General features: G+C 45.9%; 1 protein-coding gene across 3 annotated transcripts in view; it reads right to left on the bottom strand.

Moving 5' to 3' along the window:
- Window positions 1–17022, bottom strand: part of LOC138064123 (protein FAM219A) — a 100119-nt gene that overhangs the window by 39395 nt on the left and 43702 nt on the right. For all 3 annotated transcript variants that reach the window (XM_068925280.1, XM_068925281.1, XM_068925282.1), the window contains exon 2: window positions 735–834. In XM_068925280.1, coding sequence (XP_068781381.1) covers window positions 735–834 — 100 coding nt within the window. The remainder of the gene's footprint in view (window positions 1–734; window positions 835–17022) is intronic.

Raw genomic sequence — 17022 nt, 5'->3', positions numbered from 1 at the left:
ACAACTAGTAGACTGCTTCCTGCTCCTATTCGGAAATTTCCTAGGCTTAGATTACCATGTTTTATCCATGATCTGAGCAGAAAACACACTGTTCCTCTGATGTGTTTTTTGTCAGGTTTTTGAATCTGTGAGGTACGACACTGGCTCAAGTTTTAGAAGCAGAATAGTGTGGATTGCTGTCCTCCTGGAAGCATTAGCCTTGTGAGGAAGTGGTGTATTGTGCTAATATGATGATTCTGCTCACAGAACTTCCAAAATACTGCTCGGAAACAGCACGAGTCTTTCTATGTGAACCTCTACAAACCTAAAACCCTCTACCTCACAGTAAAACTGCTCTATTTTTTCCTGGTCATGGTCTAAGCCTCTGACCCTTTCCCTTTTATCTGCAGTCATCCTGCCTTCTCCTCTTTTTTACAGTCCCTCTACATTACCTTCATTCTTTTTCTGGCCAAGCCTTGATCTTACTTTGATAAAAATTTGTAGAGGCGAAAAACTATGCCTTCCTTTCAAAAGAGAGTCTCCAACCCATCCCAAAACACAGGGCCCTTGAATGTTTGTAGGCTGGTTCTCTGAGCAGCAGCAGCATCACACTGGTAAATTGCTCTGACAGGTTGCTTGAGCTGAGCTGGCATGCTCAGCCATAAAAATGGAGATCTGCATACAATCCCACTAGCACCACACCATACTTCAGACCCTGAATACAGCATTTTCATTTGCCATCAACAAAGACTCACCTAATTTTACTTGAAGTGGGGACGGCTTATAGTTCATGGCTACAGTCTCTCCCTCTCTCGTATCACAATCTCTGTCCGATATTGATGCAGCTGTTGGATCCTGTTAAGAAAGAAAACGAAGGGTTTAGCTAAGAGAGTTGAGCAGTCATTTTTCTAACTGGCTGTTAGGAGAGTCCCCACCTGCAATCAGAGGGAACAGAGGATATGTTTCTGTTTCAAAGGACTGAAATCTAGGAGCAAAAGACAGGATTTTGGAAGCACGTTGAGTACGCTCAAAATACCTCTGGAAACGTCAGCTTTCACCATCAGACTTGCATGATGGATGACACTGGGAATATAATATGAAGGGGAGGGTCACCAGTTCAAATTCAACCCGGGCTGGCAGTAGTCCAAAACCATTTTCGTGTGTTGACGATTTGGTCTGTTGGTATGAAATGCATTTGCAGTTTCAGCCCAGTTCCAAGTGGACCAGCCAGTCTTATGGTTAAAACTAAAAAGCTCCTGACTAGCCGCGTGAAAGTCCAGCTTGGAAGGAACAAAGACTAAGTAAGTATGAGAATTCAATCCCTGGTCCCTCTTGGCAAAGACTGAAGAAGTTTATACTTCCCATGCTGGACCTATTTTGTGGCTAACTGAAAAGATTAATTTCAGTATCTGTCAACACAGCACCTTACACCACCACCAAAATCCTCCGTTAAAAAAAAAGCTCCCAAAACACAAGGTCTGCTCTAGTAGGCCTACTTGCAGACAGTCTAGCCCAAGTAGTGTGCTCTATGGTATAGTCTCTCTCTGAATCCTCTAATGCACAAACTACCAATTCAGGCAGTTCCATCACTGATAAAAATATTAAAGTCCTTTCACTGCAAGCTTCAAACATGTTGGAACTGCCACGATTCAGCACCACAGTGAAAATTAAAATCAGTTGTCAAACATTTCTGCTTCTTCCCATCTAGAAGCTAGAAACTAAACCGAACATACATATGTTTATATGCATATAGAAAAATCTCATTTATAATAGGCAGCTGTACAGGGAAAATATACATTCAATATTAGGTTCAAATATCTGACGAAATCATCACTTCACAAGAAATGGAACAAACCTTCAGAAACTATATAGGGAACACCATTCCAAGCTGGCTAATTAAGATTTTCCATCTCTCAGTTTCTAGAGTGTGTATTTACAAATTTTCTTATAAAAATGCACCCCGTGATTTGGCACTGACATCTGTAGGAAAGAAGTCAGAGTTTCAAAGCAAGGGACCATCCCCTCAACTCAGAAAAGAAAAATCACTCAGTGAACTACCTTCCCTTCCTCCCCAGTGCCTTCTCTTTGCAGTGCACATCAGCTCTTTTTAATATACTGTGCTTATGAAATAAAATATGATTTTCAAATTAGGCTCTGTTTTCATAGCAACTGGTCAAATATCACCGGTAGGGTGATAATGTTTCAGTGAAATTCTGCTCCTTCAAACTCTCCAGTAGACTTTCTTTGACAGTACTTAAAAAGGACAGTGCTTACAAGACTTTACGTTCAATGACACCAAATAAGTAACTTTTAACCTCACAGGATTTCTTCTTCTTAACGCAACCACTGCTGCGAGGAATGTGGTAGTCGTTTAACGACAGGGCGATAAAGGTTAGAGTAGGTTGCAAACAAACGAGGTAGTCTCCAGGAGAACGCAGTTAGGCATGAATGATGAATCACATGGATTTTAAGCTAAAAGTTCTACTTTTATGAAAAGGAATATTAGATCTTTAACAACAACACGGAACAACTGAGCAATAATACAGCAGCTGAAATTAAATGAAGATAAAAATGAAGTGTGGCACACAGAAGAAAAACAGTCCCAACTTTACATTTGAAAATGAGGAGCTCTACCTAGCTACTGTCCCTCAAGGAAGAGGTTTGGATTATGGGAGATAATTCTATGAAAACATCAGCTCAGCACTCAACAGCAGTGAAGCAAGTCAGAAATCAGGAAAGGAGCAGAGGTCATGCAGAAAACCTCATAACAGCACTGCGTATACAGGGGTGTGCCTCCATCTTCAATACTTCCATCCTCCTGCCAACCCAAAAGCAGTACAGCGCCCTTAAAAAACGGTTTGGAACAGGGAGCCCAGGATAATCAAAAGGTGTGCAGTGTCTTCCATTAGGCGACCAACTGAGCAGCCTAGGACACTTCAGTTGGGAAGAGACAACTGATGGGGGAATCCGAGAGAAGTCTAAATAGTCCCGAGGGGGATGCCAATGTGAATACGGATCACCTTGCCTTTGTTTTCTACAACACATGAACAAGATAGCATCATCAAGTGGCAATTAACATGGCAGCAGCTGGAAACCAACACCGTACTTCTCCCTGCAACAGATGACATAGTACTGTAGATGCTAAAAGGGCTCAGGAAAGGGTGCGCTAAATGAATGGAAGAAATATCCATCAAGGGCTATTAAACATAAAAGCACTGCTTCTGGCACAGGGAGCCCCTGAGCCACCCATCGCTGGAGGCTGCGGAGTAAACTGGAGGCAGGACTACGGGCTCACCCTGTTCTTGTCCTCTTGAAGCCAGGGCATTGGGGTAGGTGAGACCTTTAATCTGAGCTGAAATGGTGATTTTTATTTTTGGTGTCAACCTCTTATGATCTCAGTTGAAGACTGGCCTTCTCAGCATCTTTGTAACATGAGATCGGTCTTTCAAGCACGCCCGGCTGAATGTGCTGGACCAGAATCCAGGCTGTATGAAAGGATGTTCCTGGGAATGGCCAGACCGTAGGAAGGACAGCGGTTTTTCAGCCACACCAGGACTTCACTGAGAGGGGATGTGTAAGGTGGTCTAGCTGGCAGCCCATGACCTGAGTCCAGGCTTCCAGCATGAGAACCTTCTCTCTGATGTTTTGGGAAAAGGTAGGATACAGCTATTTTTAAAGAGCCTGATTCCAAGAGTTGGATGCCTCCAGCAAGCCCTTGGAACCACAATCTGCTGCGTGCAGACTGAAGGAGGACATGGGAGCAGAAATATTATAGTAAAGGATATGATGCGATGGCTGCCTATCACCTTCCTCGCCTGCGTGGTCAGGCACTCCGACCTGTGAGCTCCCACACGGAGGGAGCCCACAGCCAGCATTTCACATGGCAAGGAGGAGACCCTGCCCCCTGGACTAGCTCACGTTTAAACTGTTTATGCTTTAATCCCTTTAAACTGAAAACAGCCCCTACTTTACTCAGAAATTGCTGGGTAACCTGCCAGAGATGTCAGACATCCAGTTTGCATGGAAAGTGGGAGTGGGGAAAATGTTCTTAAGTGCCTCTGAGGATCTGAACTCCGGACTTGAATCTGGACTTGCTCTACTCAACTGCAGCCATCTCAAAGTTGGGGTCCAGTCTAAACAACTAGATAAGGCTTACAGACCATCAGTGAAGACAGAGAAGATTTTCAAAGAGTCATTCATTCTATGCTATCTTAGACACCACAAAAGGAGATGAATCAGTCCCTGGAGGTCTCTCTCCCTTGACTAGAGAGGAGGCCTAACAACTGATTGAGGCTGCACCCTTGACTAGACATCAGGGAAGGTTGGAATGATGAAAGACACACTGGCAGAGCCCACAACAAAGCCAGTTTACACCAGGAATTCCTTTCTGAGGTTTGGAATGACACTTCTCCGCCTCAGCTCTGTGAACTGCACCTCTGTAGCACGCTCGGTTGGGAATACGTTTCTGCCTTACAGCAGATATATCGCTAATGCAAAGGGATCACAAAGCAACTGCAGGGGCTGAGCCATCATCATGGCAGCACATAGGCCAGGTCCTCTCCCTCCAAGGTTTAAAACAGAGGTAAAAGGAAAACTGAGCTCGGCCAGAGACAGCTTCCCTAATGCTAGCATGTATTTACTCCTGCCTGTGAGCGCAGAGGCCCAGTGATATTTCCTATCCATCACTTCCTATACATTCTGCAGCAACATACAAGACTCCATAGTAACAACCTTGACTGCAAAAACGACAGAATTCCCATGGTAGTTTGGCTAGAATTGCCTCTTTGAATGAACACATTTTGCTTTTATGCCTACTGAATATGTGCGTTTTGCTACATATATGTGACCTACCCAGAGAAAAATTGACTTGACTAATTAGACTTTTGCTTGTGAATGCCTATGAGCACAATGAAATTTTACCATGTGCTTTTGCTATTAAAATTTACTTTGCAATTTTATTTTTCTTTATTTATTTACAAGCCTCTCTGGACTGATGCTGAGACCCCAATGTCAAAATTACAGCTATGCGGTGTGACTAGTCCCAGGCCAGATAACGTGATTTCTCTCTGCTCACTGGGTGGAACACAACGCTCCCAATCAAAAGCAAGTGCTGAGCTGTGCCTACAGGGGCTCTAAACGGCTCTGGGAATTTAATACGTTTTAGGTTTTTCTGTTCCTGAGCCCTCCTTATGTCTTCGTTCCTAGGGAAAAAATACATGCAATCAGGCCATGGCAAGAACACTTGGCTGGGGCCAGAGTTTTAATCAAAAGTTTTCTCCCCATAGGCTCACGGCTTAACTGGGCATGGACAGTCACAGCATCCAAATGGTGGGGCAGTTCCTGATTAGTTTGGCTTATTCTACAGGCTTGACACAGTGGACCTTGACAACTCTGCCCTCCTGCTAGGTACAGCAAGATCCTACCATGTGCACAGTATGCCATTTCTGAACATCGGAAATTAGTTCCAGCGAGCCTTCATGGAGCAGAAGTAGTGCGAACCCTTGGTATGAAGGGGCACTGAGAAAAGCCAAAACCACTTTAAAATTAAATCAGGAGTTTAAGGAATATGGTGCACACAGTGAGGTTTTTCTTCTTTTCCTCCTTTTTTCCCCTTCCCTTTTTGCAGTACTTAGCAAGAAACACAAGATCTGCTGTAATGCACCAGGCCAACAGTCTTTTGGGAAAGGCAGATGGTGATAACAGTAAAAAGCCCACACTGACTATGGCAGGAGATAACCCCAAACAACTAGCAAACTGGGCAGTGTTTTACCCTGAGCAACGGAGCTGGGCTCTAGGTACAATCACATCCTTGTAGCACCTTTGAAAGTGCAGCTTCCTTTCCTTTCCTCCACAGTCCTCTGGCATCTTGCAAGCTTAACAGCTCTCTGCCTTCCACCCTGTAACTCCCCCAGGACCCCCACGCATGAGGAAGAGAATTGGCACACGCAGTTTCTGTGGCTTTAAGATGCACCGTAAGTAGAGCTGAAAACAGATGTCTCTGTCTGCCCACCCTTCCCACTCAAGATCAGTCATATTTATAGCCACAGAAAAATACTGCTCAATACTCTGCTCTCTACGAGAAATCTGGTGACCATTAAAGTAGCCCTTTTTTGGATAAGACAGAGGGAGAACATTGCCCTTAGCCTCAAATCTCAAGGAAAGAACTAATATACAGGGCTTTACCCATCACTTCTCTATACAGTTCAGACGCATTGGCTTGATTATCAAGAGCTGAATCGTTACAAGCTGAATGCTCATTACTTTGTCTTTCCCCAGCACCAGCTGATGATGTGCTTGCTCTCCTCTGCTCAGCTTAAAGACTCTGAAAGCCTTGGTGCCAACACGTGTGTGACAGCCCACAGTGAACACTCACAGGGGCTCCTGCTTTCCGAGGCTGCCCATGTGGGTCATGCACTCCAGACAAATGCTAACAAGAAAGTTCAGGCTCAAGTGTTTTGCCTATTTTTCAAGTCAAACACAGAGTTTGAAAATTCGATAAACGTTCTGTGCATGAGACTGAGCCAGTAAACAAAATGACAAGTGAGAAACCACGTGTACCTCAAATACAGGGGGTAGATTCAAGTCACTGAGGGGTTTCTGTCATTCCTATGTTGTCATCCTAGCCTCTTGGGCTAGGAAACTGCTCCCGCTAATAAATATTTATGCCTTCAGTCTCTCTGCCCCAAGAACAGAAAACGATATGCCATTCACAGATTCACTCTGCCTCGAGCTGTACCACGTTAGGTAGTCCTGAAAAACGCAGCTTTAGACAGCAAGCTTCCTGGGGAAGGGACCTTGATGTGCCTCTGCAGCCTCTAAGTATCACTACAATATAAACTTTAAATGTCTATAAGCACGGAGTGCTCAAGAAAACATACATAGTTGATGTGAAACACAGCATAAAAGGAGAGGCACACAGGATGTGAGATTTATAGTGCATCAAGTTGAAACAGTACTGGCAAGTTTTGCAAGAGAAAGGAAAGTGTCAGAGGGGGATGTCAGGCAGGAACGTAACCTACAAACCTCACAAAAGGCTCTCCTATCCTCTGCTCCGCATCCCCCAGGCTCCAGCTTAAACATCCAGTTTTGGAGCCTGTATTTCAAGAAAGATGTGGTCCCCTCAGCTCCCCTATGGATAAAAGCTGGAAGTTCTGACCATCAGGGAACACCAGAGGAATTGGGTTGCTTAGAGAAGAAAGGGGAACGCTAGGGAGGAATGTAACAGCTGTCTTCAGATACAGGAAAGGCTGCCACCAAGAAAAAAGGATTAATTTTCTTTTCATCTGTCTGATTCAGAGAACAAGAAATGAGTACCTTACGGTGCACCAAGGTTGCAAGGAAATATTAGGGAAAACCGTACAGAGGTAAGACCGAGGAACTGCTCAATTGCCTGACGAAGCTGTGCAATCCCTGTTCCTGGAGGCTTTTAAGGCTAGGTTATGAACAGATTTGTCAGGCGGAAAGTCAGTAGAGCTGATCTGCTTTTGGGACAAGATGATCTGGTTTTGAAGCAAGCTGATAGGAGGGTCCATGATCCTCGTAGGCCCTACTCAGCCCTCCTTCCTATCTTCCTCTGTTTGTTAGTCTTACTCAACTTCTTCATCCTTTTTCTTCTAGATGTAGATTCACCTTCATTGCCAGCTAACTATGGTCCCGCACATACTTCTTATGTATTTGAAGACAAGGATTTGTTTTTGGCTTGGGTTTTTTTTGTTTGTTTGTTTTCTTGTGGAACATTTAATAGGTGTGAAGCAATGATCTAACTGAGTCTTAGTCAAATGGGTTTAAATAACAGGAAGAGATTCAAGAGCTCATACTACTTTTGTGAATACAGATTCTAAAGCAGGGTTCTGGAGAAATTCTCAAATTCTAGAGAAATTTCACACATATATGAAATACGAAACAAATAAGGACACACGAATTGTCTTACTGAGTCAGACCAGAGGTCCAGTAAGCTCAGTATAAAATTGTAGAAGAACTCATGAGCCAAACTCTTGGTTAGGAAGGAGCAGAATAACATGGCAGTAGTAGGTTTCTATAGCCCTGACACCTCCAAGTGGCAACATAAGCAAAGGCAGACCTTGTATTTATGCAAAAAGAGATTTGAGAAGATAAATGACTTACGGGAATTGGTAAGAAGGCATGCCTGCACACTTAGACAGTCTACTAGTAGGCCAGAAGTGACTGGTAACAGTCATCTATAGTGGCTGTGAGGTGACCTAAGTTCTGTAATTTATCTGGTTTACAACAGACAACGTTCAGGTGACAAAGCAACTGATGCTCCCCTGACCTAGGAGTTAAGCAGTGCTATGTTTCTGAAAAAACCCTCAAAGACAAGACATCTCTTTCATGCTCCAGCACTATTTTTCAGGGAATCAGAACTATGGCACGCAAACGCACACACTGAGTCTGTCCTGCGCACAGGGAAAGGAATTCAGTACTCAGGGCTCAGCCTACAGAAAGACCGTAAACTCTTTCAAACAGTGAAGGGGGGCACTGATGCCAGGACACTGTGCTAAGCCTACAGTCTCCTACCTTTAATCCATCCAGGCTGGGGAAAGCCATCCTGTAACACCCTGCAGGTTGCTGCCCTGCCAGCCTACCTGGGACCCACCCCAGATGGGTGGCTCCCAGGCTCCAGTCTTTTCTCTCCAACCTGCCCTCAGGATGATCTGCAGTGCACTTGGTCCCTCCCTCCCCCCTATCCATCTTCAGAGGAGAGGACTCCGCTTCATTTATGCAGAACACCAGTTTACCCTGGGAACAAGACATTTTCCAAACTTCCCTATCCACTTTCAAGGACCATGACTGGCCTTCACTTCTGTCTCAGTGAGCTGAAGGAGGAAGAAAACATCATTTTCCTGACTCTCACATGTTCAGGTAGCTCCAGAATCACAAGGGGACTGAAGCAAAAGTCTCCCAGGAAGCCATGGTCTGCACTTTTCATCAACATGTGCACACTGCTTATCCAAAACACTAACTGCTTATCTCAGCGTTGCCACCTCTTACCCGAGTGAAAATAAGTGGCATTTTGGTGACTCAGCGACTGATGCACTGAAATACATAGAGAGCCACTGACTCAGTTTTAAAAAGCAACAAACAATTGTTTATTGACTTTCTACTAGCTCTGCCAGTGCACCAGTTACAACATTGTTTTTTTTTTTCTCCTCTGTTCTGAACAACTGAACAGATCTTATTTAACAGTAACAAACTAGGCCTGCGATATCCACTACAGGATCCAGGTTTTGAAGCAGATCCATTTATAATTATAAGTCAAACCAGTATCTGAAGTCATTGTTTTTCAGCAACTGAAAAGCCAGCAGTGTTAACATTGCTGCATGGTTAAAACCTCAAGTCTTCTTAATTAAATTGCACTAGAATTACGAGCATATTCAAAAGTATTACAGTTACATTCCACCGTATATACCTGTAAGGTGGAGCTTAATTCACTGGAGGGTAATGAGGACATCAGATCTTTGGTTTGTTTACAGCAGGTACGCAACAGAAGTGTTGGCCTGCGCTGCTGTGCTGCAGTGCTTGGGCTGAAAGGCTCCCTCGAAACCCTGGCAGTGAAGAGACTGCCTGGCTTTCCTTTCAAGCTGAACAAAATGCAACGAACAGAAAGGCATAAGCAGTGGAAGGTGTACAAGAAGTTTTAGACGCCTATATTCCAAATCAAAATGGTATTTTCAGAGCTGGGGAGAGAGTCCCCCCCCCCTTTTTTTTTTTTTTAGGATGATCATGTATGTCTAATCCTGGGATATTAAACAGGATCCTGGGAATCCTGTTTAATATAACAGAGGAAGCGCCAAGTCAGTAAGCACACAAATAGTTTCGGAAAGCAATTGAGGGACAAGGAAGAAAAATGGGAGTAATTACCTGATTGCTGTTAGATTCCCATCAGAGAAACCAGCAGCACAAGCATCCCCTGGTCCTTTCCTTTCAACCATGATAGAGCACATTTACCACTCTATTTCCCTCCAGGCTCTTCTCATGCACATAAGCACCATCACTATTATCACAGCCGTTTATAGGTTTGGTATCTTGTGCTAACTTTACAAGACTTAAATTGGATCATTAACATTGCAAATCAGAGAAAGGCCAAATTCCCTCCCCGCCACTGCCTGCAGCCCAGCAGTTGGCATACAATAACTATTTAAAAGCAGCCATTAACTGAGGTATGTTTTCAGGATGCTTTAATACCAAAATATTTCCTTCCTTGTAAAGGCTGCACATACCTAAGGGCGTTACACCTTTCCTCTTGGCCCTCTGATCATACTGCCGTAGCTCAGAGGTCCAATGTGAGACATATGGGTCTTTAAGGCAATAAAGCATCGCAGGGAAATTCCTTAGTAGCTTTAGTAAGAGCCAGTTTAGCAACTGAAGAAGGAAGAAGGAAGTGTACAGAAGAAGGAAGAAGGAAGTGTACAGAATGTGGAAAAGGGGACAGGCCACTTGGGAGGAATACAGGGACGTTGTCAGAGCGTGCAGGGATGCAACAAGGAAGGCTAAGGCCCAGTTGGAATTAAATCTGGCAAGGGATGTCAAGGACAACAAGAAGGCCTTCTTCAAATACATCAATAGCAAAAGGAAGACTAGGGAAAACGTGGGCCCGCTGCTGAAAGGGGCGGGTGCCCTGGTGACAAAGGATACAGAGAAGGCAGAGTTATTGAATGCCTTCTTTGCTTCCGTCTTCACTGCTAAGGCCAGTCCTGAGGAATTCCAGACCTTGGAGACAAGAGAGGAAGGCTGGAGAAAGGAAGACTGTCCCTTGGTTGAGGAGGATCGGGTTAGAGATCTTTTGTCCAAACTTGACATCCACAAATCCATGGGCCCCGATGGGATGCACCCACGAGTGCTGAGGGAGCTGGCGGATGTTATCGCTAGGCCTCTCTCCATCATCTTTGAAAGGTCCTGGAGATCAGGAGAGGTGCCTGAGGACTGGAAGAAAGCCAATGTCACGCCAGTCTTCAAAAAGGGCAAGAAGGAGGAGCCAGGAAACTACAGGCCTGTCAGCCTCACCTCCATCCCGGGAAAGGTGATGGAACAGCTCCTCCTGGAGGTCATCACTAAGCATGTGGAGGACAAGAAGGTGATCAGGAGTAGTCAGCATGGATTCACCAAAGGGAAATCATGCTTGACCAATCTGATAGCCTTCTATGACAGAATGACTGGCTGGGTAGATGAGGGCAGAGCAGTGGATGTTGTCTTTCTGGACTTCAGCAAGGCTTTTGACACTGTCTCCCATCACATCCTCCTAGGTAAGCTCAGGAAGTGTGGGCTAGATGAGTGGACGGTGAGGTGGCTTGAGAACTGGCTGGATGGCCGAGCTCAGAGGGTTGTGGTGAATGGCGCAGAGTCAAGTTGGAGGCCTGTGGCTAGTGGTGTCCCCCAGGGGTCAGTCCTGGGTCCAGTCTTGTTCAATATATTCCTCAATGACCTGGAGGAAGGGACAGAGTGCACCCTCAGCAAGTTTGCTGATGATACTAAACTGGGGGGAGTGGCTGACACACCAGAAGACTGTGCTGCCATTCAGAGGGACCTGGACAGGCTGGAGAGCTGGGCGGAGAGGAACCTCATGAAGTTCAACAAAGGCAAGTGCAAGGTCCTGCACCTAGGCAGGAATAATCCCATGCACCAGTACAGGCTGGGGACTGACCTGTTGGAAAGTAGCTCTGCCGAGAAGGACCTGGGAGTGCTGGTGGACAACAAGTTAAACATGAGCCAGCAGTGTGCCCTTGTGGCCAAGAAGGCCAATGGGATCCTAGGGTGCATTAGGCAGAGTGTTGCCAGCAGGTCGAGGGAGGTGATCCTGCCCCTCTATTCAGCCCTGGTGAGGCCTCACCTGGAGTACTGTGTCCAGTTCTGGGCTCCCCAGTACAAGAGAGACATGGCACTCCTGGAGAGAGTCCAGCGGAGGGCTACCAAGATGATTAGAGGGCTGGAGCATCTCTCCTATGAAGAAAGACTGCAAGAGCTGGGCCTGTTCAGCCTGGAGAAGAGAAGATTGAGAGGGGATCTCATCAACGTGTACAAGTATCTGAAGGGGGAGTGTCAAGAGGATGAGGCCAGCCTCTTCTCCGTGGTGCCCAGCAACAGGACAAGAGGCAATGGGCAGAAACTGAACCACAGGAAGTTCCATCTGAACCTGAGAAAAAACTTCTTCACTGTGAGGGTGACAGAGCATTGGAACAGGTTGCCCAGAGAGGTGGTGGAGTCTCCTTCGCTGGAGATATTCAAAAGCCGTCTGGACGTGATCCTGGGCAATATGATCTAGGTGACCCTGCTTGAGCAGGGAGGTTGGACTAGATGATCTCCAGAGGTCCCTTCCAACCTAAACGATTCTGTGATTCTGCGATTCTGTGATTCTGTAACTGGCACGTGTCCAAACCAGGATCCCCCTCAAAACCTCCCGAAAGACTTTACAACCACTCTTTAAACCTCAACTCACGAGGGAGATTCCGAAAATGATTAAAAGTTGAGGCACATGTTAGCCCAAGGTCACAGTGCGGAGGGTGCAGGCAGGAACAGGACTCTTGGCTACATGCTCTAGCCATATCCTGTAGAAGGCACCAGTGCTCTGCATGGCCCTAGTGCTGCCCAAGAGAGAACACAGCAGGATCTGTTAGCGACTGAATTCACGCTCCCTGGTTAGTGTTTAGAGCTTCTTTCAAACACATGTCCCATCTTTGCTATTCCAAGGCCCTAAAAGAGCATCACCAAGAACAAAACTCTATTTTAAAAGAGAGTATTTTCCACCTGAAACAGACAACCAAAGACTCTTCTGCCTGGCAGAGAGGAACTGTGGTTCCTTCCCAGGGACAGCTAACACTCAGAGAAACAGGCCACGAAAGTGCAAGACAAGTGGTGCCATCACTGCTGAAATGCCATGTTCAAGAGCAATGCAGAACTGGTGTACCAAGCCTCTCTTGCCTCAGGCCTCTCTGCACAAAGCTAGGCCATTCCAGCTGTACTTGATAGATGAAATCAAAGTTTGCCTGAAGGAAACGCTAAAAAAGTTGGCTGGCTCTGCAGATCCTGCAGAGATGATGTATTCTGACAAAAAAGTCCCAACACAATACAAACGACAGCTACTTCCAGTGACGCAAGTTCCCTCCAATGCCCTGGAGACTGGTTAACTGTTTTCATAGGTCATGCACTGGATCCAACGTGGCAAATCCTACGTTGCTAAGCTTTCACTGCATCTGGCAGTGAGAACAATAGCAGGAAAAGGCCAGGACGGTCCCACGTTCATTGTTTTTCAACAGACCAAGAGCTCCAATCAGTGCAGGAATAGCACAGTTACTGCTAGCATACCTCTGGGCCCACCTATTCTTTTCTAGTGAACAGTTAGGACCATCTTTAAGAAAGGCAGCTGATTTTCGACATGTTCAACTCCTATACATGTTAAGATGAATGAGGTCTTGCCTTTTGCATCAGCAATATTCTGGCCTCTTGTATCCATTCCCTCAGATCCTTTTCTGAGCTGTTTGATTGCTCCTCCTATTCACCCCTTCTCCAGTCATCACTCTTCATCCTTTCACCGTGGTAAATCCCTGCCTTTCTGAGAGTGCAGATGTGTCTGGCTCTACATGTACTCTGACTGATGACTCAAGTCAAGGGGGAGACCCACGCAACTAAAAATGCTGTCTGCCAATTGTCAATTTGACGATGGACACTTCTGGAATGAAAATGAAATATGTGAAAAGCACAAAACCTTTCTTTAGCCTCTGGATTCATGTCCAAACCATAGGGTTTCTTCTCTACTGCACACCTATTTTGCATTTACTAGACCTGTCACCCTTCAATCCAAGACATCTTGGGCAGGTTGCTGTTTAGAGGACAAGGTGAGTTTGTAAGCCTCCAGTTTACCCAGCATGCTCTCACAGTCAAGGACATGGAGGGACCTCATGAGGACTTTCAGCAGGGAATCATCACACCTTCCTTCAACCACTTGGACAAAACTGGTTCAAGAAAAAGGAAAAGTCACCAGCATAGAAATCTCAAGGACTCAGTGCCCTGGGAAGGCTGCACAGCAAATGCAAACAGTCAGGAGGCTGAAAGGAAGAGCAAATGACCTGTGTATTTATTCAACACCAAAGCCACCTCTGCCCCAGGAAGACACTGAGAAAACAGAAGGAAGGAGATAGATTGTAAAGCAGGATCTAAACAAAGCCCTGAAGGAGCAGTGTGGAAACCCACCACTCTGGGATGGAGATTTCAAGAGACTTCTCAGGAAAAATGAACATCCAGGGGCATTCAAAGCTGTTTAAGGAAACTAAAAATACAGACTTTTTTCAATGTAACCCAAAGGAGGAACATTTGACCAAGGCTCACACACCAACCATGTTTGTCTCCACCCGTCTGCAGTGTGATCTCAGAGGTGGACACTGCATTAGCCTGGACAGAGTGGGGCACTGCACCATGGAGAATGAGAAAGCTGTGCTGTGCTGGCTTGCTCGGCTGGGAACATAACCCTTCGCTACTGTCTGGCCAAGCCACCCACGTATATGTGCATTTTCAGGGCCACAGCCCATGCCTGACCCCAAGCTTTGGATCCTCCCAGCACTGCCTCCTGACCTGCCATTCAGGCTGATGTGCTCAAAGAGGAGTTTGGCTGGTAACGCTAACGGCCTTTGAGAGGATAGCATGATGTAGGCAGCAATGCTCTCCGCTCTTCTCCTTACCTTGCCACGCTCAGCTTGGGCTCTACTTCAAGGTCTTCAGCACATCGCCCTGAACATGGCCTGAGAGGTCACCTGCCTATTCTGCAGAGATGCATTCCAGTTATAAAACGTTACCAGTTTGTCTCCCCGAGTACAGAAAATAAAGCCGCCAAGCAGAGTGCTCAGCAGCCTTTTCCTCTTCAGCACAACGCTTTGAACTTGTCCCAAGAGATGGAGAGCTCAATCATCTGATTTCCATATTTATAAGGAGAGAGTTTCTGTTCTGCCAAGCTTGTGACATAACCCCACAAATAGCAGCAGAATCAGCAGCAAGGCAAACATGTCTGAGGAGCGGGGACCGCCAAGGCTAGGGGCAAGCTCAAATCGCACTCCACCTTGGCCAGGCTTTCAAGCCAAGAGCAAGAAGTTCTGAGGGCACAAAGCATTTCAGCTTTTAAAAATCAGGGCTCACTCACGCCTTCCCCTGCTCCACGTCTACCTCTCGGTGACTAATTAGCATGCAAGGGGATACAGATTCTCCTCTGATAAAATGCTGTTTGGCTCAGTTCTCCCCTGATACATTTGTATTAGAAATATCCTCATTATGTGACTAATCAAGGAAGCCCAAATGAAGGCACAAAAGCTGACTTAAAGGGGAATCGCTCATTTTATAAACACAGCTTATAAATTAGTTTGTCTCCAAAGGCGAGATATGATTCTTCCCTGCCCAGGACTGAAAAAAAGTGCAAAATGAAGATGCCTGAAGAAAAATTTGTTTTTATTTCTGGAAGAGGCAGCTTTTATCTTCTCCTCTATTGAGAGCAGGGAAGCTAAGCTTGCTCCTCTGTTTCCTGCAGTATCGCAGGGTTTCAGTTTATTAGCCACAGAGAGCCTGGACACGATGGCAGCCCTACGCAGCCAGCTGGGGCTCAGCTCAGCAAGATGTTCGACAGTCGCAGAGCTGCCAGACGCTGCAGATAGGAAGCGACGAGGATAGACAGAGTATTTACCATGTTCAGGTTAAACCCAATGGTACACACAATACCTGCCACGCTGCTGGGTGTCCCCTGAGAAGATAGTTTAGTGCTGTCATCTTTCAAACAATGCAGCAAACAGAGCAAAGACCAGAACATGCCCCATATACTGAGGTGAGGTGGAAATTGTTTGAAATACAGGCAACCAGACCCCATCTAATGGTACGAAGAGAGCCTTTTGAAAGGAAAATTTGTTTCCCTCTGTGTTCCCTGCAACAGAGCTGCTCTCCATCTGGCTGCATTCAGGGGCAGCCTGTCTCCTCAGCCTCCTGTTGGCAGCACCAAAAAGAGATATTAGGCCAAACTGCCTCTGCCTTAGTTCTCCTTTGAAGGCAGTCCCTTTATCAGCCTAAGTCAAGCCATATGGCCCAAGCCCCCTTTGAGGGGGGATGCACCGGATTGCCAAGCACAAGAGGAAACTCCCCACGAGGTGGGAACAGGAGGTCAAGAAAGCTCATTACACGCACAAAAAGCCAAATCGGATGACCTTCACCCCACACTTGGGGAAAGCCAGTTATGTGGGTACGGAGATGAAAGTGTGATTGCAGCAATCCGAGCTCCCAGGGACAGGCTCAGACACACGCTCTCTGGCTCTTGCTGTTTATTCAGATCCCTCTGAGCCGTTCCTCCTTCTGTCACAGAGACATGAACCAAGCCCAGAGCCCTGCACTTGGGCTCCCAAAGGCCTTGCTGGAAGGCAGACTGCTATAAGCCATAGACGGTTTTGCCTGCTTTGTTCTCTGCTCAGATCTGCTCTTTTTTTTCCTTTTTCATTTGCCAAATGTCTACTTTTTATGCCCAAATTTTCCACTCCGAACATTTCTCTCAGCCTGATCTAAAATATATATATATGCATATGTATATATATATATATATATAAAAATATACACACACAGAGGCAGAAAAAGACTTATGGGGCTGTAAGCACTACAGGACATTAGGATTACGTCTGTGATATGAGGCATTTCCATGCTCTTTCAGGGCTTGTGCTGTGCACACAAAGACAACAACCTACCATTGTTGTTACTTCCCCAATGGGCCCCTGACTAACTTGGCATTAAAATCCTAGGAGACCCCTTGCAACCAACAGAAATCAATGGGATTTAGGAATCTAGTTGTCTCTGGGGCCTGGCTTCAGCTAAGGTTTGTGACACAGAGTTGAGCACTCCCAGGCTATGCCCCAAGCTATGCTAGTGCTGCTGTGCCAGGGCATGATAGAATTTGTTTTTATTCCATTTTCTTCTGTTAAAACTGTAGGGAACTGACCTTAGAAAGAACAACCTGGGCTGGTTAGCCCAGCTCTCAAATACAGCCACTGTAGCCTAATTGGAGCCCCTTTAACC

Source organism: Struthio camelus, chromosome W (genome assembly GCF_040807025.1).
Source record: "Struthio camelus isolate bStrCam1 chromosome W, bStrCam1.hap1, whole genome shotgun sequence".
NCBI classification, from domain to species: Eukaryota; Metazoa; Chordata; class Aves; order Struthioniformes; family Struthionidae; genus Struthio; species Struthio camelus.
The sequence above is the reverse complement of the archived record's forward strand: the minus strand, read 5'-3'. Positions and strand labels throughout refer to the sequence as shown.